Source organism: Delphinus delphis, chromosome 1, assembly GCF_949987515.2.
Source record: "Delphinus delphis chromosome 1, mDelDel1.2, whole genome shotgun sequence".
In the NCBI taxonomy this organism is placed as follows: domain Eukaryota; kingdom Metazoa; phylum Chordata; class Mammalia; order Artiodactyla; family Delphinidae; genus Delphinus; species Delphinus delphis.
The window spans coordinates 129,492,755-129,517,154 of record NC_082683.1 but is presented as its reverse complement, the minus strand read 5'-3'; the positions used below and the strand labels follow the sequence as shown (position 1 = coordinate 129,517,154).

The window sequence follows — 24,400 nt, the reverse complement described above, 5'->3', positions numbered from 1 at the left end:
GGGATAACAGTAGTTACCTACCTTTTATAATTTTGTTCTATGTAAAGCAGTGAGCTGTATAAATAGTAAAAATTATAATGATTGTGCAATAAAGCGTTTATATTTTCTGCTCTTTGGGGTTTCTGTAATTTTATAGTGTTTAAGGAAATAAAGTGCTGTGTTTTAACTTTGTTTTATTATTAATTAACAAATTTTAAGTGCTCTACAAGGCCATACTGGTAAAAAGGAAAGAACCATTAACTCAACTCAAGTAAAGGTTAACTTAAGATCAGATTCTTTGTAGGCTTTTTTTTTTTTTTTTTCTTTGCGGTACGCCGGCCTCTCGCTGCTGTGGCCTCTCCCCTTGCGGAGCACAGGCTCCGGACGCGCAGGCTCCCGACGCGCAGGCTCAGCGTCCATGGCTCACGGTCCCAGCCGCTCCGCGGCATGTGGGAGCCTCCCGGACCGGGGCACGAACCCGTGTCCCCCGCATCGGCAGGCGAACTCTCCACCACTGCGCCACCAGGGACGCCCCCTGTAAGCATTATTTTAAACTGCCATGCTAATCTATAGAAAAGTTCGTATGGATGACACTATCAACTTAATCAACTTCAGCAAACATTTCTGACTAATATCCAGTCCTCGTTCTGAATATTGTCTTTCAAACACTTTTTTTCCTTTATTTTGGAACATTCTGCAACCCCATGTACAATTGTAATTGTAGCATTTGACTGTACAGTTGAGTGATTAGATACTGTATTTTCTTTTTTAGCACTCTGGATGATAGTCTCATTAAGTAATAATTTGATATAAACATACTTGTAGCTACTCACTCTGTTTGCAGATGCATTTTATTTAAATTATGTATAATTACAACATTATAGAAATCAAAATGTGGGCAATTTCTTTATTCACTTTTTTATTATTGCAAGGGCGATTTGGACATATACTCAGATAACTTTAATTTTAGATCCTAAATGTGAAATTAACTTGGTAACTGTTTAGGTTCTTAAATTTTTTTTCCACTGTCCATTTATCTGGTAGCACACTTCGCAGAAACCCAGACAAAGCTGAGGTTACTCAGAAGGCAGATACTATGAGTATGCTGTTTCACTATTTCCCTAACAATTCAGAGTCTGGCACACAGTAGTAGTAGTGCTTAGTAAATATTTGTTGAATGAATGGATAAAATTTTTAGCATACCTAATAGAAATTGTTCTCTCAATAATGGGCTTGCATTTAAGGTTGAGTTACTTCAATAAAACATTAATTAAATGTAATGCTCGAAGAGTAAAATGTGTAGATAATTTACTTTTCTAATAATTACAGCTTAAGTGACATTTTTGTTTCCATCTTTGTAAGCAGTCTCTGCAAAGCATAATCAAATCGTTAAGAACTTGTAACACTATGTTACTTTATTCTGTACACCAGTTCTCATTTTTAGAAGCTACAGTTAGAGTAAGTACTGCAGGTATTGTTTAAGATGTGTGCTAGAAACTTCAGATTAGGTTTTGTATGTAAAGAAAATTTCTGTTAGATGGAGGTGATAAGTTTTGTGATTTGGTTTTTATCCCCTACCAAAAGGAGAGGGTAGACAGTGAAATTTGACTGTATATGTGTTCTGGTTAACTGTATTGACCTATCATTCTTAGATTTGGGAATTTAAAAAATCTTTTGAAGTAAATACTTTTCACTGTGTTCTAAAACAACATACTGTAGCAACAAGTATAAGCTGTAACAGAGGCTTAAAAGATCTTTACCAGTAAATAAAACTCTTAAAAATAAACCTTAGGGCTTCCCTGGTGGCACAGTGGTTGAGTGTCCGCCTGCCGATGCAGGGGACGCGGGTTCGTGCCCCAGTCCGGGAAGATCCCACATGCTGAGCGGCCAGGCCCGTGAGCCATGGCTGTTGAACCTGCGCGTCTGGAGCCTGTGTTCCACGACGGGAGAGGCTACAACAGTGAGAGGCCCACGTACTGCAAATAAATAAATAAACCTTAAAAAGAATCCCACGGTTTCTTTTTATCTCATTACCCACACTAAATTTGATGATAAAGTATTAAGGTAGATTTTATTTTAGGCCAATTTTTTTAAGACTCTTTATTAGGGTGTAACATACACCGAAATGCATATGCCTAAGTGTAAAGCTTGATAAATTTTCACAGCTGAACATATTAACATGTTCAGATCAGAATATTATTAGCTATCTTAAAAAGGCTAATTTTAAAAAATAAAACAATCATAGACTTAGATAAACTTGAGAGACTTACATCTTGGATCTAACTTTATTACTAACTTGTCACTCTCAGCAAGTTATCTCCTCTTTTTGGGGTCTACTCCCCATCTCTAAAATAAGGGGATAAGACTAGATGTTTTATTATGGCTCTCACTTTGTAAAAATGCAAAGAGGTGGACTATGTTGATATAAATGTGGTATAAAATCTTATAGGTAGTAAGGTGAGAATGTACAGTTTAATTGAAAAGGAAGATGCTCATTTTTTTTTTCTTTGTTTTTCAGGTAATATTTCACACTATGTGCTGACTGTATTTACAGAAGATATTTAAAAAAAAGAAAAGATAAACTTTTTTCAAAGATTTTGATTCCAGTGGAATCTTTGCTTTAGATTTTGTGTGTGTGAGTGAATTGTAACTCCAGAAACAATGCCTGTACAAGCTCCACAGTGGACGGATTTCCTCTCCTGCCCAATTTGCACTCAGACTTTCGACGAAACAATTCGAAAGCCCATCAGTTTGGGTTGTGGCCATACTGTCTGCAAGATGTGCCTGAACAAACTCCACCGCAAGGCTTGCCCGTTTGACCAGACCGCTATCAATACAGACATTGAACTCCTTCCAGTAAACTCAGCATTGCTGCAGCTAGTGGGTGCTCAGGTAAGTTGAGTAATTTGTTATCCTTTTAAATTTCTGTATGTGTGTTTTTTCCTCCCGAGGGAAACTTGTTAAGATCTGGTAATATTGCATTCTGTTTTGTTTTGTTTTTTTTAACATCTTTATTGGAGTATAATTGCTTTACAGTGGTGTGTTAGTTTCTGCTTTATAACAAAGTGAATCAGCTATACATATACATATATCAACATATCTCTTCCCTCTTGCATCTCCCTCCCTCCCACCCTCCCTATCCGCCCCCCCAGGTGGTCACAAAGCACTGAGCTGATCTCCCTGTGCTATGCGGCTGCTTCCCGCTAGCTATTGGTTTTACATATGGTAGTGTATATATGTCCATGCCACTCTCTCACTTTGTCCCAGCTTACCCTTCCCTGTCCCCCCTCAAGTTCATTCTGTAGTAGGTCTCCATCTTTATTCCTGTCCTGCCCCTAGGTTCTTCCTGACAATGTTTTTAAACAAATTTTCTTACATTCCATATATATGTGCATACGGTATTTGTTTTTCTCTTTCGGACTTACTTCACTGTGTATGACAGACTCCAGGTCCATCCACCTCACTACAAATAACTCAGTTTCGTTTCTTTTTATGGCTGAGTAATATTCCATTGTGTATATGTGCCACATCTTCTTTATCCATTCATCTTTCGAAGGACACTTAGGTTGGTTCCATGTCCTGGCTATTGTAAATAACGCTGCAATGAACATTGTGGTACATGTATCTTTTTGAATTATGGTTTTCTCAGGGTATATGCCCGGTAGTGGAATTGCTAGGTCGTATGGTAGTTCTACTTTTAGTTTTTTAAGGAACTTCCATACTGTTCTCTGTAGTGGCTGTATCAATTTACATTCCCACCAACAGTGCAAGAGGGTTCCCTTTTCTCCACACCCTCTCCAGCATTTACTGTTTGTAGATTTTTTGATCATGGCCATTCTGACTGGTGTGAGATGATATCTCAATGGTAGTTTTGATTTGCATTTCTCTAATGATTAATGATGTTGAGCATTCTTTCATGTGTTTGTTGGCAATCTGTATATCTTCTTTGGAGAAATGTCTATTTAGGTCTTCTGCCCATTTTTGGATTGGGTTGTTTGACTTTTTGATGTTGAGCTTCGTGAGCTGCTTGTAAGTTTTGGAGATTAATCCTTTGTCAGTTGCTTCATTTGCAAATATCTTCTCCCATTCTGAGGGTTGTTTTTTCGTCCTGTTTATGGTTTCCTTTGCTGTGCAAAAGCTTTGAAGTTCATTAGGTCCCATTTGTTTATTTTTGTTTTTATTTCCATTTTTCTAGGAGGTGGGTCAAAAAGGATCTTGCTGTGATTTATGTTATAAAGTGTTCTGCCTTTGTTTTCCTCTAAGAGTTTTATAGTGTCTGGCCTTACATTTAGGTCTTTAATCCATTTTGAGTTTGTTTTTGTGTATGGTGTTAGGGAGTGTTCATTCTTTCACATGTAGCTGTCCAGTTTTCCCAGCACCACTTATTGAAGAGGCAGTCTTTTCTCCATTGTATATTCTTTTCTCCTTTATCAAAAAGAAGGTGAACATATGTGCATGGGTTTATCTCTGGGCTTTCTGTCCTGTTCCACTGATCTGTATTTCTGTTTTTATGCCAGTACCATACTGTCTTGATTACTGTAGCTTTGTAGTATTGTCTGAAGGCAGGGAGCCTGATTCCTCCAGCTCCGTTTTTTGTTCTCAATATTGCTTTGGCTATTCAGGGTCTTTTGTTTTTCCATACAAATTGTGAAATTTTTTGTTCTTGTTCTGTGAAAAATGCCAGTAGTAGTTTGATAGGAATTGCATTGAATCTGTAGATTGCTTTGGGTAGTATAGTCATTTTCACAATATTGATTCTTCCAATCCAAGAACATGGAATATCTCTCCATCTATTCGTATCATCTTTAATTTCTTTCATCAGTGTCTTATAGTTTTCTGCATACAGGTCTTTTGTCTCCCTAGGTAGGTTTATTCCTAGGTATTTTATTCTTTTTGTTGCAGTGGTAAATGGGAGTTTCCTTAATTTCACTTTCAGATTTTTCATCATTAGTGTATAGGAATGCAAGAGATTTCTGTGCATTAATTTTGTATCCTGCTACTTTACCAAATTCATTGATTAGCTCTAGTAGTTTCCTGGTAGCATCTTTAGGATTCTCTATGTATAGTATCATGTTATCTGCACACAGTGACAGCTTTACTTCTTCTTTTCCGATTTGGATTCCTTTTATTTCCTTTTCTTCTCTGATTGCTGTGGCTAAAACTTCCAAAACTATGTTGATTAATAGTCGTGAGAGTGGGCAACCTTGTCTTGTTCCTGATCTTAGTGGAAATGGTTTCAGATTTTCACCATTGAGGACGATGTTGGCTGTGGGTTTGTCATATATGGCCTTTATTATGTTTAGGTAAGTTCCCTCTATGCCTACTTTCTGGAGGGTTTTTTCATAAATGGGTGTTGAATTTTGTCAATAGCTTTTTCTGCATCTATTGAGATGGTCATATGGTTCTTATTCTTCAATTTGTTAATATGGTGTATCACATTGATTGATTTGCATATATTGAAGAATCCTTGCATTCCTGGGATAAACCCCACTTGATCATGGTGTGTGATCCTTTTAATGTGCTGTTGGATTCTGCTTACTACTATTTTGTTGAGGATTTTTGCATCTATGTTCATCAGTGATATTGGCCTGTAGTTTTCTTTCTTTGTGACATATTTGTCTTGTTTTGGTATCAGAGTGATGGTGGCCTCTTAGAATGAGTTTGGGAGTGTTCCTCCCTCTGCTATACTTTGGAAGAGTTTGAGAAGGATAGGTGTTAGCTCGTCTCTAAATGTTTGATATAATTCACCTAAAAAGCCATCTGGTCCTGGGCTTCTGTTTGTTGGAAGATTTTTAATCACAGTTTCAATTCCAGTGCTTGTGATTGGTCTGTTTATATTTTCTATTTCTTCCTGGTTCAGTCTCAGGAGGTTATGCTTTTCTAACAATTTGTCCATTTCTTCCAGGTTATCCATTTTATTGACGTATAGTTGCTTGTAGTAATCTCTCATGATCCTTTGTATTTCTTCAGTGTCAGTTGTTAGTTCTCCTTTTTCATTTCTAATTCTATTGATTTGAGTGTTCTCCATTTTTTTCTTGGTAAGTCTGGCTAATGGTTTATCAATTTTGTTTATCTTCTCAGAGAACGAGCTTTTAGTTTTATTGATGTTTGCTCTTGTTTCTTTCATTCCTTTTTCATTTATTGCTGATCTGATCTTTATGATTCCTTTCCTTTTGCTAACTCTGGGGTTTTTTTGTTCTTCTTTCTCTAATTGCTTTAGGTGTAAGGTTAGGTTGTTTATTTGAGATGTTTCTTGTTTCTTAAGGCAGGATTGTATTGCTATAAACTTCCCTCTTAGAGCTGCTTTTGCTGCCTCTCACAGGTTTTGGGTCATCGTGTTTTCATTGTCATTTGTTTCTAGGTATTTTTTTGTTTCCTCTTTGATTTCTTCAGTGATCTCTTGGTTATTAGGTAGTGTACTGTTTAGCCTCCATGTGTTTGTATTTTTTTACAGATTTTTTTCCTGTAATTGATATCTAGTCTCATAGCGTTGTGGTCAGAAAAGATACTTGATACGATTTCAGTTTTGTTAAATTTACCAAGACTTGGTTTGTGACCCAAGATATGATCTATCCTGGAGAATGTTCCATGAGCGCTTGAGAAGAAAGTGTATTCTGTTGTTTTTGGATGGAATGTCCTGTAAATATCAATTAAGTCCATCTTGTTTAAAGTCTCATTTAAAACTTGTGTTTCTTTATTTATTTTCATTTTGGATGATGTGTCCATCAGTGAAACAGGAGTGGTAAAGTCCCCTACTATGATTGTGTTACTGTCGATTTCCCCATTTATGGCTGTTAGTATTTGCCTTATGTATTGAGGTGCTCCTATGTTGGGTGCATATATATATACAGTTGTTCTATCTTCTTCTTGGATCGATCCCTTGATCATTATGTAGTGTTCTTCTTTGTCTCTTGTAATAGTCTTTGTTTTAAAGTCTATTTTGTCTGATATGAGAATTGCTACTCCAGCTTTTTTTGGTTTGTTTTTTGTGGTACGTGGGCCTCTCACTGTTGTGGCCTCTCGCGTTGCAGAGCACAGGCTCCGGATGCACAGGCTCAGTGGCCATGGCTCACGGGCCCAGCCGCTCCACGGCATGTGGGATCTTCCTGGACCGGGGCATGAACCCATGTCCCCTGCATCTGCAGGCGGACTCTCAACCACTGCGCCACCAGGGAAGCCCCAGCTTTCTTTTGATTTCCATTTGCATGGAATATCTTTTTCCGTCCCCTCACTTTCAGTCTGTATGTGTCCCTAGGTCTGAAATGGGTCTCTTGCAGACACATATATATGGGTCTTGTTTTTGTATCCATTCAGCCAGTCTATGTCTTTTGTTTGGAGCATTTAATCCATTTACATTGAAGGTAATTATCAATATGTGTGTTCCTATTACCATTTTCTTAATTGTTTCGGGTTTGTTTTCGTGGATCTTTTCCTTTTCTTGTGTTTCCTGCCTAGAGAAGTTCCTTTAGCATTTGTTTTAAAGCTGGTTTGGTGGTGCTGAACTCTCTTAGCTTTTGCTTGTCTGTTAAGGTTTTAATTTCTCCGTCGAATCTGAACGAGGATCTTGCTGGGTAGAGTAATCTTTGTTGTAGGTTTTTCCCTTTCATCACTTTAAATATGTCCTTCTAGTCCCTCTGGCTTGCAGTTTTTGCTGAAGTATTAGCTAACTTTATTGGGATTCCATTGTATGTTATTTGTTGTTTTTCCCTTCCTGCTTTTAATATTTTTTCTTTGTATTTAATTTTAGTAGTTTGATTAATGTGTGTCTTGGCCTGTCTCTCCTTGGATTTATCCTTTATGGGACTCTCTGCGCCTCCTGGACTTGATTAACTATTTCCTTTCCCATATTACAGAAGTTTTCAACTGTAATCTCTTCAAATATTTTTTCAGTCCTTTTCTTTTTCTCTTCTCCTTCTGGGACCCCTAGAATTCGAATGTTGGTGCCTTTAATGTTGTCCCAGATGTCTCTGAGACTGTTCTCAATCATTTTCATTCTTTTTTCTTTATTCTGTTCTGCAGTAGTTATTTCCACTATTTTCTCTTCCAAGTTAGTTATCTGTTCTTCTGCCTCACTTATTCTATTGATTTCCTTCCAGAGAATTTTTAATTTCATTTATTGTGGTGTTCATCATTGTTTGTTTGCTCCTTAGTTCTTCTAGGTTCTTGTTAAATGTTTCTTGTATTTTCTCCATTCTATTGCCAAGATTTTGGATCATCTTTACTGTCATTACTCTGAATTCTTTTTCAGGTAGACTGCCTATTTCCTCTTCATTTGTTTGGTCTGATCGGTTTTTACCTTGCTCCTTCATCTGCTGTGTGTTTCTCTGTCTTCTCCTTTTGCTTCACTTACTGTGTTTGGGGTCTCTTTTTCGCAGGCCCCAGGTTTGTAGTTCCCGTTGTTTTTGGTGTCTACCCCCAGTGGCTATGATTCGTTCAGTGGGTTGTGTAGGCTTCCTGGTGGAGGGGACTAGTGCCTGTGTTCTGGTGGATGAGGCTGGATTTTGTCTTTCTGGTGGGCAGGTCTGCGTCTGGTGGTGTGTTTTGTGGTGTCTGTGACCTTATTATGATTTTAGGCAGCCTCTTTGCTGATGGGTGGGGTTGTGTTCCTGTCTTGCTAGTTGTTTGGCATAGGGTGTTCAGCACTGTAGCTTGCTGGTCATTGAGTGGAGCTGGGTCTTGGCGTTGAGTTGGAGATCTCTGGGAGATTTTTGCCATTTGATATTACGTGGAGCTGGGAGGTCTCTGGTAGACCAATGTCCTGAACTCAGCTCTCCCACCTCAGAGGTACAGGCCTGACGCCCGGCCGGAGCACCAAGACCCTGTCATCCACATGACTCAGAGTAAAAGGGAGAAAGAAAGGGGGGGAGGGAGGAAGGAAGGGAGGGATAGAGGGAGGAAAATAAAGTTATTAAAATAGAAAATAATTATTAAAAAAAAAAATTTAAGTAATAGAAAAAAAATAGAGCAACCAAACCCAAAACAAATCCACCAATGATAACAAGCACTAAAAATTATACTTAAAAAAAAAAAATGGGGCTTCCCTGGTGGCACAGTGGTTGAGAATCTGCCTGCTAATGCAGGGTACACGGGTTCGAGCCCTGGTCTGGGAGGATCCCACATGCCGCGGAGCAACTTGGCCCGTGAGCCACAACTACTGAGCCTGCGCGTTTGGAGCCTGTGCTCCGCAAAAAGAGAGGCCGCGATAGTGAGAGGCCTGCGCACCACGATGAAGAGTAGCCCCCGCTTGCCACAACTAGAGAAAGCCCTCGCACAGAAACGAAGACCCAAACAGCAAAAATAAATAAATTAATAAACTCCTACCCCCAACATCTTAAAAAAAATAAATAAATGGAGATACAGAACCCTAGGACAAATGGTAAAAGCAAAGTTATACAGACAGAATCACACACAGAAGCATACACATACACAGTCACAAAAAGAGAAAAAGGGAAAAAAATATATATATCGTTGCTCCCAAAGTCCACCGCCTCAAGTTGGTATGATTCGCTGTCTATTCAGGTATTCCACAGATGCAGGGTACATCAAGTTGATTGTGGAGATTTAATCCACTGCTCCTGAGGCTGCTGGGAGAGATTTCCCTTTCTCTTCTTGTTCTCACAGCTCCTGGGATTCAGCTTTGAATGTGGCCCCGCCTCTGGGTGTAGGTCGCCTGAGGGCATCTGATCCCCGCCCAGACAGGATGGGGTTAAAGTAGCAGCTGATTAGGGGGCTCTGGCTCACTGCGGGGGCAGGGTTACGGAATGCTGGGTGAGCCTGCGGTGACAGAGGCTGGCGTGATGTTTCACTATGCTGAGGTGCACCATGTGTTCTCCGGGGGAAGTTGTCCCTGGCAGTGACCTGCTGCACAGGCTCCAGGGAGGGGAGGTGTGGGTAGTGACCTGTGCTTGCACACAAGCTTAGAGTCTCATGCTCATCTCTGGGGTCCGGGCTGATAGCCGTGGCTTGCGCCCATCTCTGGAGCTCGTTGGCTCCCAGCCCCCGCCCATCCCGCGGGTGAGCAGACAAGTCTCTTGGGCTGGTGAGTGCTGGTTGGCACTGATTCTCTGTGCGAGAATCTCTCCACTTTGCCCGCCGCACCCCTGTTGCTGTGCTCTCCTCCGCGGCTCCGAAGCTTCCCCACTCCGCCTCCTGCAGTCTCTGCCCGTGAAGGGCCTTCCTAGTGTGTGGAAACCTTTCCTCCTTCACGGGTCCCTCCCACTGATGCAGGTCCCGTCCCTATTCTTTTGTCTCTGTTTTTTTCTTTTGCCCTACCCAGGTACGTGGGGAGTTTATTGCCTTTTGAGAGGTCTGAATTCTTCTGCCATTGTTCAGTAAGTGTTCTGTAGGAGTTGTTCCACATGTAGATGTATTTCCAATGTATTTGTGGGGAGGAAGGTGATCTCCACGTCTTACTCTTCTGCCATCTTGAAGCTCCTCCTGTCTTCTATTTAAATAGATAAAATTTTGTTCAGTACTGTGCAGATCCTTTATCTCAGTACGTTAAGGAGATTTGTTATGGTGGTGCAGTGTTTCTCAGTCACTGTACAGTAACATTCGTCCAGTCTGGTGGTCAGACTTTCTCAACAGCCTTAGCTATCAGATCATTAGAGAAACCTAAGAGGTAAGTCACAAAAACTTCTTAATAGTGAAGAAAATATTATTCACAAAATAATTGCATTTTACTTAATAGGAAAAGTGAAGCTGCTTCAGACTATTTTACTTAGTAGACACTAACTGAAATGAAAGATCGAGAAAGTGACGAAAACTATAGAACACAGCCTTTGGGAACCATTTGTCTAGAGTGGAAGCAAATACCTCTAAGTATCTAAATATAAAAGTTACTCTAGTAATTCTGAAGGTAATACTCTGAAAGTTTTGTGTCAGTATTCTCAAGGTAGAGATCAATAGTATCTTCAGAAGGTTTCACAAAGCCAAGGGAAGTAGGCTTTTCAGAGTTAGGTATGATTCACTTAAACAAACCCCTCACTGTTAATTTGCATAGTGTGAGTCTAAAGTATCATATGTTTACCATAAATCATTTTCTAAATAAATATACTGGAACTTTGGACATTAATATTTATATTAATACCACTAATATTTGCTAGATTAGTCTTCCTATAAGTTGATAAAAAGTAGGGAAGGTTGATATTATGTATGTAGGAGATAAAGAGAGCAGTTTTAGAACAGCTTATTCAAAAGGAAAACTTACTGGGACTTCCCTGGTGGTCCCGTGGTTGGGACTCTGTGCTTCTACTGCGGGGGGAGTAGTTCAGTCCTTGGTTGGGAAACTAGGATCCTGCATGCACATGGTGCAGCCAAAAACAAAGGAAAACTTACTTTATTTACAAATCTATCTTGATGATGTCGCCAATACTACAAAATATTAATATTTGTCAGAGGGAAATTGCATTTGATTGTTTTTCTTCTCTTCCTGTACTTAAGTTTTCATTTGATAATCATTTCTCTTTTTGTTTTGAAAATTCCATTATGACATTTTGGAAATGTTTTTAAAATAGACTTATTGGGGATAACAATTTTAGTAATATAATATTTTAATAACAAATAACCAAGACTTACTTTTCCTCATAAAGTTGTCTAAGGATGAACTAATTCTTTTTCCACAAAATGAGTAAGACCTTGTCATGTCTTAACTGTAACAACTAATGTTTATGAAATTTGAGGATAGGACATTTTAATCCATAATAGCCATTATTTTAACCCCACAGATCTCCATTAAAAAACTGTTAGAAGTAATAAATGAATTAAACAAAGTTGCAGGATACAAAGTTAACATGCAAAAATCGGTTTCATTTCTGTACACTAACAATGAACAATCCAAAAGGAAATTAAGAAAATAATTTCACTTACAGTAGCATCAAAAAGAATAAAAGACTTAGGAATAAATTTAGCGAAGGAGGTGAAAGACTTGTACATTGAAAATAAAACATTGCTTAAAGAAGTTAAAGAAGACATAAATAAATGGAAAGACATCACCTGTTCACAGACTTAATATTACTAAGATGACAGTACTACCCAAAGCAATCAACAGATTCAATGTAAACTTTTTCAAAATCCCAATGATGTTTTTTGAAGAAATAGAAAAACCCATCCTAAAATTTATATGGACTCACAGGGGACCCTAAATAGCCAAAACAGTCTTAAAAGCAGAACAAATTTGAAGGAATCACACTTCCTGATTTTGAAACTGCAAAACTCTAGTGATCAAGACAGTGTGCTGCTGGCATAAAGATTGGCATTTAGATCAATGGAATAGAATAGAGAGTCCAGAAATAAACCCATATATATGGTCAAATGACTTTTTACAAGATTGCCGAAACCATTCAATGGGGAAAGGACAGTCTTTCCAACTAATGGCGCTGAGCAAACTGGATATCCAAATGCAAAAGATTGAATTTGGACCACTACCTCACACCATATACAGAAATTAAATCAAAATAGATCAAAGGCTAAAAGTAAGAGCTAAAACTGCAGCACTCTTAAAACAAAATATTTGCATAAATCTTTGTGACCTTGGAGTAGGCAGTGGTTTTTTTGTTTATTTATTTATTTGGTTGTGCCAGGTCTTAGTTGCGGCAAGAGGGTTTCTTTAGTTGCAGCTCGAGGGCTCCTTAATTGCAGCTCACTGGCTCCTTTGTTGCGGCACACAGGCTCCTTAGTTGTGGCATGTGGGCTCCTTAGTTGTGGCATGCATGTAGGATCTAGTTCCCTGTCCAGGGATTGAACCCGGGACCCCTACTTTGGGAGCATGGAGTCTTAACCACTGAACCACCAGGGAAGTCCCTAGGCAGTATTTTTTTAGCTATGACACCAGAAGCACAAGGAACAAAAGATAAATCAAACTAAATCAAAATTTAAAACTTAGTGTTTCAGGGAATTTCCTGGCAGTCCATTGGTTAGGACTCCGCGCTTTCATTGCTGAGGGCCTGGGTTCAGTTTCTGGTTGGGGAACTAAGATCCCACAAGCCACGTGGTAAGGCCAAAACAAAACAAAAAACTTAGTGCTTCAAAAGACACTGTCAAGAGAGTGAGAGAACAACCGACAGAATGGGAGAAAATAATTGTAAATCATATATCTGTAAGAAACTTGTATCTAAGAACCCTTACAACTCAATTATTAAAAGAACATGGTTTTTAAATGGGCAAAGATCTGGACACTTCACCAAAGAAGATATGCAGGTGGCAAATGAGCAAATAAAAGCTTGCTCAGCATTGTTTGTCATTAAAGAATTGCAGATTAAAACAACAATCAGAGGTACAAACTACTATGTATAAAATAAATGCTACAAGGATATATTGTACAACAAGGGGAATATAGCCAACATTTTATAGTAACTATAAATAGAATATAATCTTTAAAAATTGTGAAAACAACAGCAACAGTGAGCTACCACTACACATAAATTAGAATAGCTAAAATTCAAAACATTGACAGCACGAAATACTGGTGAGGATGGGAAGCAAGAGAGACTCTCATTTATTGCTGGCGGGAATGCAAAATGGTACAGCTACTTTGGAAGTTATTATATGATTCTGTTTATATGAAATGTCCAAAATAGGCAAATCCGTAGAGACAGAAAATAGATTAGTTTTTTCCTATGGCTGGAGGGGTTTGGGAGGAAATATGGCAGGGGTGACTCTGGGGTTCTTTTGGGGGGGGCTATGAAAATGTTCTAAAATTGTGATGGTTGTATAACTGAGAATATATTTAAAGTCATTGAATTATATACCTTAAATGGGTCAATTACATGATATGCAAGTTATATCTCAATAAAGCTGTTACAGAAACAAAACAAAAATTTAAAAATGCAGTAATTTTGTGTGTATGTATATAAAAGATCTTTTGAAAGAATTCAGTAAATTTAATGGGAGTTTTGATGTTACCAGTGTTAGAATAGGAGTGCATAAAACATACTCAATAAAACATTTGATTATAATTAATTAGTGAGCACTCAAACACACCTTTTTTTTACCTCTAGGTTCCTGAACAGCAGCCCATTACTTTGTGTAGTGGGGTTGAAGATACAAAGCATTATGAGGAAGCCAAGAAGTGTGTAGAAGAATTAGCACTGTACCTGAAACCACTCAGCAGTGCTAGAGGTAAATCAGATGAAATTATCCATGCTGAGCACGTGTTCATTAAAGATGCTTTTGTTACCATAAAAACTGTGAGCTGTAAGTGAATGTTAACGAAATTCATTTATTTATTGTAAGCCAAACCCACCGGTGCTAAATAATATTACAAACCACATCAAATAAAGTAGTGAGTTTAAAGTTTATGTACTATTTATTGGAAACGTTTTTTGAATGAGTTGCAAAAGTAAGTATAAACACACTAGTGGTTTCAGAAGGGCTCTCTATCATTTGACAACTCTAAATTGTCAGCCTTCTATCCAGTTTTGTGTGGTATGCTGTTGGGGGTACAATAAAATTGGAAGTTGCCATTACTATCTTGCCATTATGGCTTGTTTTTATTAGGAAGGTGAGCTTAACCACTAGGAAATATACCAGACCTGTTAGGACCTCAAGATTTGGGTGTTTTTTTTGTTTTTTTTTTAACATCTTTATTGGAGTATAATTGCTTTACAGTTGTGTGTTAGTTTCTGCTTTATAACAAAGTGAATCAGCTATACACATATATATATATCCCCATATCTCCTCCCTCTTGCGTCTCCCTCCCACCCTCCCTATCCCACCCCTCTAGTTGGTCACAAAGCACCACGCTGATCTCCCTGTGCTATGCGGCTGCTTCCCACTAGCTATCTGTTTTACATTTGGTAGTATATATTAAGTCCATGCCACACTCTCATTTTGTCAAGATTTGGGTTTTTAATTATTAATATTGACTGGCCTTTTTTTCTTTATTTCTCCATGATTAAAATGAATAATATATTTAATGTCATGAGTGTTACATTTGCATGCAATAACAACTTTTGTATACTTTTAAAATGCAAACTAGGCTTCACTTGTGTAATTTGTATTGTTTATTTTAAATATTCTGATAGAACCCAGAACTATTCCACATAGCCATAAGTCAATCAGCCCATCAGAGGAAGTTTTTCTGGACTCTAAAATTACATTGGAAACCTAGAAATAACTATATTTTCTGTTTTAAAGGAGTGGGTCTGAATAGCACTACTCAGAGTGTTCTGAGTCGCCCAATGCAGAGGAAGCTGGTGACTCTGGTCCACTGCCAACTAGTAGAAGAAGAAGGCAGGATTCGTGCCATGAGGGCAGCTCGATCTTTAGGTGAACGAACAGTTACAGAGCTCATTCTCCAGCACCAGAATCCTCAGCAACTCTCTTCCAATCTTTGGGCAGCAGTCAGAGCTAGAGGCTGCCAGTTCCTTGGACCAGGTATATAATTAAAGTTTGATATTTACTATACTAGTAATTCTAAAAGTATTTATAGTATAGGAACTATAAGTGATATACAAAGGCTAGTTCTTTGCAATATTCTGTTGTTATCAAGTAATATCCCACTTGGTAACTTGGTATCCCACAGTCATGGCTTGGGTAATTCCATGTCAGTTTTTCAGGATACTTAAAACTTTTACTGCCAAAAGTTTGTTCATTTTGATAGAGGTTTTCCCTAACTGTATTAATCTTTTATCTGCTTTCTTAAATAAAGTATATGGAATGTAATAAAAAATTGCCCCCAAATGGTTCAAAAGTATAACTGAATATTGGTTGTTGTTGTGTTGCCCATTAATGAAGTGGTACCTGTAGAAATTATTAAATGTTTCCCTTCTAAAAAATGGCTTTATCTTATCTCTGTACATGATAAATTTTGGTTTTGCTCAACTTTTCCTAGCAATGCAGGAGGAAGCTCTAAAGCTGGTTCTCCTGGCCTTAGAAGATGGTTCTGCTTTGTCAAGAAAAGTATTGGTTCTCTTTGTGGTGCAAAGGTTGGAGCCACGGTTTCCTCAAGCCTCTAAAACTAGCATTGGGCATGTTGTCCAGCTCCTTTATAGAGCCTCCTGCTTCAAGGTATGAACCTATGGTAACTTTCAGCTTAAAAGGAAACGTCCTTTCCCCAAACTTAGGTAGTAAGACTTTGAGTTTAATAAAGTTGCCTGTATCTTTCCATAAAATTTTAGCAGTTTTTCTTTTCTCTTTTAAAGAATATAGATGGTGTCCTGTTAAAGTTAAATCTTGTATTGAATTTTGTATGTTAGATATTGTACAACATAGATTAAATCATGGCTTATAGATTTTTGTATTTGAAGAAACTAAAAAGCCATGGCAGTTTTCCACCAAGACTGCAAACAGAATTGGTCTAAAGAGAGAGAGTCATTGAAGCAGGAGTACATTTTATTTGGCTATTTGCTCCTGATATAATTCCATATATACAGTACTGGAGCTCCATGTGCCATTTTGGTTTTAATATATACAGTAATGCTGGACATGTCCTTTGTATGCCAAGTTGAATCAGCACTACTTCAAACACTGGTGCCCACTATGTATCACTTATTGTTCATCCTGTTTTCCTAACGTCTTAATGTCAGGGCTTCTTGCTTTTGACACAACACATAACAAGTACTTCATGGGCCAGGGAAGTATGTCTCTAAAAAATTGTTAATTCATACAAGCTATAAGGAGGTCACCACATTCCCTCATCTGACACTGAAACTAAAAAACTCCCACATTAGCCATCCTGCTATATTCTAATCTCGTTATTTTTTGAGAAGGATAAAATGGTTCACAAAATCAACAGAGCATATAGATTTAACTTAAAAAAATTTTTTTTTAAGTTCTAGCTAAATGCCAATATTATTCTGTTTCTTTCTAGACTCAGATTATATACTGAAAATGGGGTGTGGATTCCACATCTGTACCCACCCCTCTTGTTTTTCATACGTCCCTCTAGAGCTCTCAGAACCTCAACTGGTCCAGATTGTCCCTGAATAACTCACATTTGTTGTAATGGTTGTAATAACCTGACTGTACAGTGTAATCCGGAATACATTTCAGAATGTCTGTCTGCTTCCAGTGTTACTTCTCCATTAACAGCGCCAGATAGATACAGTATAGGAAGTTTAAGAAATAAAGGGAAAGAAATCCAGCCTTCCTCTGTGAAGAAGAATAAGGGGCTCAAAAACGCCAGAATACCCCAAGTGAAACTTTCTCAATCCTAATTAAAAGTGTTAATAGTAATTTAAAAAAGATTGGAATATGTAAAAATCCAGTTATTTTTCACTTGAGTCATGATTATGTCGCTTTATTTCATTGTCCACCTGCTTTCTTCTTTTGGTGGCAGTTTGTACTATACTCTCAATCATGAAAAGATTCATTTTCTCTCATCACAATAGGTCCATACCCTAAACTGTATTCACTATTGCAGAGTTTCTATTAAGTGTCTGCCAATACCCATTTCATCTTCTTCATGGAACTCCAATCAGCATTTTCCTTTCTTTGCAGGTGTTTGTGTCCGTATAGCTGTGTTCTAGCTGGGTCTTTTTAGCATCTCTTTTTTTTCCATTGGAAAAGCCTTTTCAAGCTGCAGGATAATTCTAGGCATTTTAGTACAGTACAGTTCCAGGACTTCAGACATTGCATTTCTTGGAAATCTTTGAGTGTTTTTAGTTAAAGAGAGTTTTGAGAGCCAAGTCCATGGAAACAGTACATCATATAGAAAGCATGTACTACATTTTAATGAGATTTAATGTATATTGAGAGGGTGTTTCATACATATACATATACATTTGGTCTTTTGACTTGCCTTTGAATAGGGGCAAAATATATTTAGTTTTTGTGACTATAGTTCTTGATTTTTTTATGTTTGGTCTCTCTATGGACTTACCTAACAAAATTTAAGTTAGACCTTCTTATAATAAGAATGGAATACAAGTAAAAATATATCAGTATGACCTGGAAGTCCTGACTAGGATAGTCTATTGTTTCTTTGATGGGAGGGGAAAAAAAATGGGAATTTTCTATAGAGGAATTTGAGTCCTTATGGGAATAAAAGATTAGCAAGGCAAAAACGTTGTAAAATATGTTAGGATATAGGTGATCCTAGACTAGAATTAATTGTTTTACTTTGATTCATTAGGCCTTTGGCCTGAATCCAGCTTGACTTAAAATGTGAATTATTAGGGGTGATACCACTAGCACCTACCTCAACAACTTTAAAGAATTAAATGAGTTAATATGTCACTATAACAGTTAATAAGGTAACTTAACACACTGGCACATACTATGTGCTCAATAAATGTTAGTTATTTTTATTGCTAAAAAATATCATCGTCATACAGCATCTTAGAATTTTCACTTTCAGGTGGTGACCTAACCTACAAAACTGCAGGGAGAATTAAACCAAGTACAAATTAGTCATCTTTAGAATCACACCAGCATCTGAAGCTCTTTCAGTTATTGAGTACCAGCTATCTCAATACCAGGCAAGCTCAAGAGTAATAATCCATAGATATGAAGAAGCAGCATGGTGTTTTTCAGAATACTTGTATGAGTATTTTCTTCTTTTTTTTTTCACATCTTTACTGGAGTATAAATGCTTTACAATGTTGTGTTACTTCCTGCTGTACAACAAAGTTAATCAGCTGTTTGTATACATATATCCCCATATCCCCTCCCTCTTGAGCCTCCCTCCCACCCTCCCTATCCCATCCCTCTAGGTCGTCACAAAGCATCAAGTTGATCTCCTTGTGCTATGCAGTAGCTTCCCACTAGCCATTTTACATTTGGTAGTGTATATATGTCATTGCTACTCTCTCACTTCATCCCAGCTTCCCCTTCCCCCACTGTGCCCTCAGATCTGTTCTCTATGTCTGTGTCTTTATTCCTGCCCTGCCACTAGGTTCGTCAGTACCGCTTTTTAAAATTCCATATGTATGTGTTAGCATATGGTATTTGTTTTTCTTTTTCTGACTTAACTTCACACTGTATGACAGATTCTAGGTCCATCCACCTCAATACAAACAACTCAATTTTGTTCCTTTTTATGGCTGAGTAATATTCCATTGTATATATGTGCCACATCTTTTTTATCCATTCATCTGTCGATGGACACTTAGGTTGCTTCCATGTCCTGGCTATTGTGAATAGTGCTGCAGTGAACATTGTGGTACCTGTATCTTTTTTTTTTTTTTTTTAATCTTAAGGAATTTATTGATTGGTAACAGGAGTCTAGAAGTAGGGACGTTCCTGTCTGGCTAATTCACCAGATCAACCACATCCACAAAAACCCAGGCCTCTCCCATCAGTCTTTTCTGCATCTTAGGTGGATCAGTTGCTCTTCACATGGCTGCCCAATGGTGGAAGAAATTCCCAGCTCACATGATCAGACACTAAGAAGCAGAGGAAGAAAGTTTGACTTCCTTGTGTCTCCTCTTAAGAAACCTTTCCCAAGAGGGACTCCACTCTCCCTCCAACAGATGTCCCATTGCATCTCATTGTGAATGTGACACACTAGGTCACATGACACTTCCTAAGTAGTCTCCAACTTGGATAATGGAATTGCCAGCATTGGCTTAGACCGGGGTTTATTCACCTTTTCTGTGCCATGGGCCCCTTTGGCAGTCTGGTGAAACCTAGGGACCCCTTCCCAGAATACTCTATTTAATTGCATAGAATGAAATGACCGGATTACAAAAGAAACCAACTATATCAAAAAATATACTTTTTAAGTGGTACAGGAATAAACTTGCTTCTTTATTAGTGCACTAAATAACAAAATCTAGCAGCTGATCTAATAACAACCATAATTTTTAAGTAGTGATGAAGGTAAACAGTGTTCTGAGATACCTGTAATAACTGTTTTGTGATATGAAAATGTTTGTGATTTCCATTGGTGACAAAGTCACAAGTTACGGCTAATACTGTAGTTTGTTGCTTACATTCATAATAGAAGGAAATGTTACATTTCAGTTGGAGTTTAATGAAAAGTTGTTTTTTTTTCTTTTTTCCCAACGCAAGATTGTGAATCCCATGCATTCCATGCACGGACCCTTGGTAGGGGTGGTCTGTGGACTACATTAGAAGCCCCTAGCTTAGATTAATTAAGATTCACATATTGAGTCTGGGAGTGGGCATGTCTTCACTGAGACAAGTGGCTTCAAAGGAGTGTGGATATCTAAACTAAATCAGGACTAACTCAAGCAAAAAAAGAAGTAAGAGGGTGGGAGAGTAGGGTAGAGGAGGAGTGGAGTGATCTTGACTCCAGGGTCTGCTCCGTGTAGGGTCAGCAAGGGCTTCCTTCAGAGGGAGAACACGTCTCATCACTGGAGGAACAGACCTTGTCAAGGGGACTCAGACATACTAGGATTCCTGCCAACCTTGGCATCTTACATACCCCCCCCCCCCCGTTTTATTTACTTTTGTTTCTTAGTTGGTTTTCTTTAAACATCTGTATGTATTTCAAGGTACAGATATAAAACTTGCCCTTTACAAATATTCAGCCTACTGGAATATATCCCTTCTATCCCACTCCTTAGAAGTGACCACAGCTCTCAGCTTAATGGATGTCTTTTCAGACTACTTGCTATGCACATGTGAAATCCCACCAGCTTACAAACTTTCTTGTGTTGGCAATGCAGAGTACCAGGCCCCACCCTCCCCCATGCTGGTGAATGAGAACAGCCTCACTGTGCTAGATGCTAAACTCACAGTGTCCCGTTCGATTCCCCAAAGACACTTGAAGTTCAGGCAGGGGAGGTGGCCCTCACACCGCATACCTCAGAAATGGCAGAGCTGAGATTTGAACCCATGTCTATCAGACCCCAAAGTCCATTCTTTAAATGCCATACGTGTTGGTTTGCAGAGCTGTACCTGATGGTCCAGTCATTTTTTCCCTTTTTTTTTTTTAAGGAGTGGGGTGGGCATATTCCTGGAACCTGGCTTGGATGGTGCCAACTTGAAATGGACGTTCACATTGAAGTGTTCAGGTGTCTCATCAGTAACACTTGAGTCTCCTAAATCATTCACAGGAGACTCCAGACGTATATTCAGAAGGCAGCATTGGAAGCATGAGAAGAATTTACAGTAAAGCTAAAAAGCAAGGCAAAGATGTCCTCTATGAGTTCCATAATTTAACATTATCTTGGAGGTACTGCCCAATGCAGTTAGACAAGAGAAAAAGAAAAAAGCTTATATAGATGGGAAAGAAATGAGAAAGGTAATCTTACTTGGGGAGATCATTAATCAGATGAAAAACTATTATAAGCAAAAATAAAATTCAATAAGGTGGCTGGATACAAAAGTTAAAATACAGAAACCAGTAGCACTCACGTTTATGCAAGCTGCATCTCGTTAGAAGACATACAGAAGAAAAGATTACATCACAATAGCAGCAACACAGGTGTTTTGGAATTAATTTTTTAAATGCGAAGTCTATAGGAAGGAAACACCTAAATGCTCTCTTCTCAACATCTTATTATAAAAATTTTAAAACATACATAAAAGTTTAAATAATTATATGGAGAACACCCATATACCCACCACCTAGATTCTCCAGTTAACATTTTTTGTATTACACATATCAGTCCATATATAATCCTTATATTCATTCAAAAATCCGTTATTTTTCTGTTTCTTTTAATTTTTTTTCTTATTGGTCAGCCATTTTATACATATCAGTGTATACATGTCAATCCCAATTGTCCAATTCATCACACCACCACCCCCACCCCTTGCTGCTTTCCCCCCTTGGTGTCCATACGTTTTTTTCTCTCCTTCTGTGTCTCAATTTCTGCTCTGCAGACCAGCTCATCTGTACCATTTTCTAGGTTCCACATATATGCTTTAATATACAATATTTGTTTTTCTCTTTCTCACTTACTTCACTCTGTATGACAGTCTCTAGATGCATCCATGTCTCTACGAATGATCCAATTTCGTTCCTTTTTATGGCTGAGTAATATTCCATTGTATATATGTACCACATCTTCTTTATCCATTCGTCTGTCAATGGGCATTTAGGTTGCTTCCATGACCTGGCTGTTGTAAATAGTGCTGCAGTGAACATTCGGGTGTGTGGGTCTTTTTGAATTATGGTTTTCTCAGGGTATATGCCCAGTAGTGGGATTGCTGGGTCATATGGTAATTCTATTTTTAGTGTTTTAAGGAACCTCCATACTGTTCTCCATAGTGGCTGTATCAATTTACATTCCCACCAACAGTGCAAGAGGGGTCCCTTTTCTCCACACCCTCTCCAGCATTTGTTGTTTGTAGATTTTCTGATGATGCCCATTCTAACTGGTGTGAGCTGATACCTCATTGTAGTTTTGATTTGTATTTCTTTAATAATTAGTGACATTGAGCAGCTTTTCATGTGCTTCTTGGCGATCTGCATGTCTTATTTGGAGAAACGTCTATTTAGGTCTTCTTCCCATTTTTTAATTGGGTTGTTTGTTTTTTTTTGATATTGAGCTGCATGAGCTGTTTATATATTCTGGAGATTAATCCTTTGATGATTCATTTGCAAGTATTTTCTCCCATTTGTAGGGTTGTCTTTTCGTCTTGTTTATGGTTTCCTTTGCTGTGCAAAAGCTTTGAAGACTCATTAGGTCCCATTTGTTTATTTTTATTTCCATTACTCTAGGAGGTGGATCAAAAACAATCTTGCTGTGATTTATGTCAAAGAGTGTTCTTCCTATGTTTTCCTCTAAGAGTTTCATAGTGTCCAGTCTTACATTTAGGTCTCTAATCCATTTTGAGTTTATTTTTGTGTATGGTGTTAGGGAGTGTTCTAATTTCATTCTTTTACATGTAGCTGTCCAGTTTCCCCAGCACCACTTATTGAAGGGGCTTTCTTTTCTCCATTGTATATCCTTGCCTCCTTTGTCATAGATTAGTTGACTATGTGTGTGTGGGTTTATCACTGGGCTTTCTATCCTGTTCCATTGATCTATATTTCTGTTTTTATGCCAGTACCATATTGTCTTGATTACTGTAGCTTTGTAGTATAGTCTGAAGTCAGGGAGTCTGATTCCTCCAGCTCCGTTTTTTTCTCTCAAGACTGCTTTGGCTATTCACGGTCTTTTGTGTCTCCATACAAATTTTAAGATTTTTTGTTCTAGTTCCGTAAAAAATGCCATTGGTAATTTGATAGGGATTGCATTGAATCTGTAGATTGCTTTGGGTAGTATAGTCATTTTCACAATATTGATTCTTCCAATCCAAGAACATGGTATATCTCTCCATCTGTTGGTATCATCTTTAATTTTTTTCATCAGTGTCTTATAGTTTTCTGCATACTGGTCTTTTGTCTCCTTAGGTAGGTTTATTCCTAGGTATTTTATTCTTTTTGTTGCAATGGTAAATGCAAGTGTTTCCTTAATTTCACGTTCAGATTTTTCATCGTTAGTGTATAGGAATGCAAGAGATTTCTGTTCATTAATTTTTTATCCTGCAAGTTTACCAGATTCATTGATTAGCTCTAGTAGTTTTCTGGTGGCATCTTTAGGATTCTCTATGTATAGTATCATGTCATCTGCAAACAGTGACAGTTTTACTTCTTCTTTTCCAATTTGTATTCCTTTTATTTCTTTTCCTTCTCTGATTGTCCTGGCTTGGACTTCCAAAACTATGTTGAATAATAGTGGTGAGAGTGGACATCCTTGTCTTGTTCCTGATCCTAGAGGAAATGCTTTCAGTTTTTCACCATTGAGAATGATGTTTGCTGTGGGTTTGTCGTATGTGGGCTTTACTATGTTGAAATAGGTTCCCTCTGTGCTCACTTTCTGGAGAGTTTTTATCATAAATGGGTATTGAATTGTGTCAAAAGCCTTTTCTGCATCTATTGAGATGATCATGTTTGTTTTTTCCCTTTCATTAACATCTTGGATTAGTGTGATACATTTGGTCATATGGTTTTTATTCTTCAAGTTGTTAACATGGTGTATCACATTGATTGATTTGCGTATATTGAAGAATCCTCGCATCCCTGGGATAAATCCCGCTTGATCATGGTGTATGGTTCTTTTAATGTGCTGTTGGATTCTGTTTGCTAGTATTTTGTTGAGGATTTTTGTGTCTATATTCATCAATGATGTTGGTCTATAATTTTCTTTTTTTGTGATATATTTGTCTGGTTTTGGTATCAGGGTGATGATGGTGGTCTCATAGAGTGAGTTTGGGAGTGTTCCTCCCTCTGCAATTTTTTGGAAGAGTTTGAGAAGGATAAGTGTTAACTCTTCTCTAAATGTTTGATAGAATTCACCTGTGAAGCCATCTGGTCCTGGACTTTTGTTTGTTGGAAAATTTTTAATTACAGTTTCAATTTCATTATCTGTGATTAATCTGTTTATATTTTCTAATTCCTCCTGTTTCAATCTTGGAAAGTTGTACTTTTCCAAGAATTTGTCCGTTTCTTCCGGGTCGTCCATGTTATTGGCATATAGCTGCTTGTAGTAGTCTCTTACGATCTTTTATATTTCTGTGGTGT

The 24,400-nt window shown here is 38.0% G+C and overlaps 1 protein-coding gene across 1 annotated transcript in view; it reads left to right on the top strand.

The window, feature by feature from the left end:
* Positions 1–24,400, top strand: part of RC3H1 (ring finger and CCCH-type domains 1) — a 97,048-nt gene that overhangs the window by 29,219 nt on the left and 43,429 nt on the right. Inside the window, exons 2-5 of the mRNA XM_060034227.1 lie at positions 2,498–2,871; positions 13,977–14,097; positions 15,115–15,354; positions 15,812–15,987. Of these exons, the coding sequence (XP_059890210.1) occupies positions 2,641–2,871; positions 13,977–14,097; positions 15,115–15,354; positions 15,812–15,987 (768 nt within the window). The 5' untranslated portion in view covers positions 2,498–2,640. The remainder of the gene's footprint in view (positions 1–2,497; positions 2,872–13,976; positions 14,098–15,114; positions 15,355–15,811; positions 15,988–24,400) is intronic.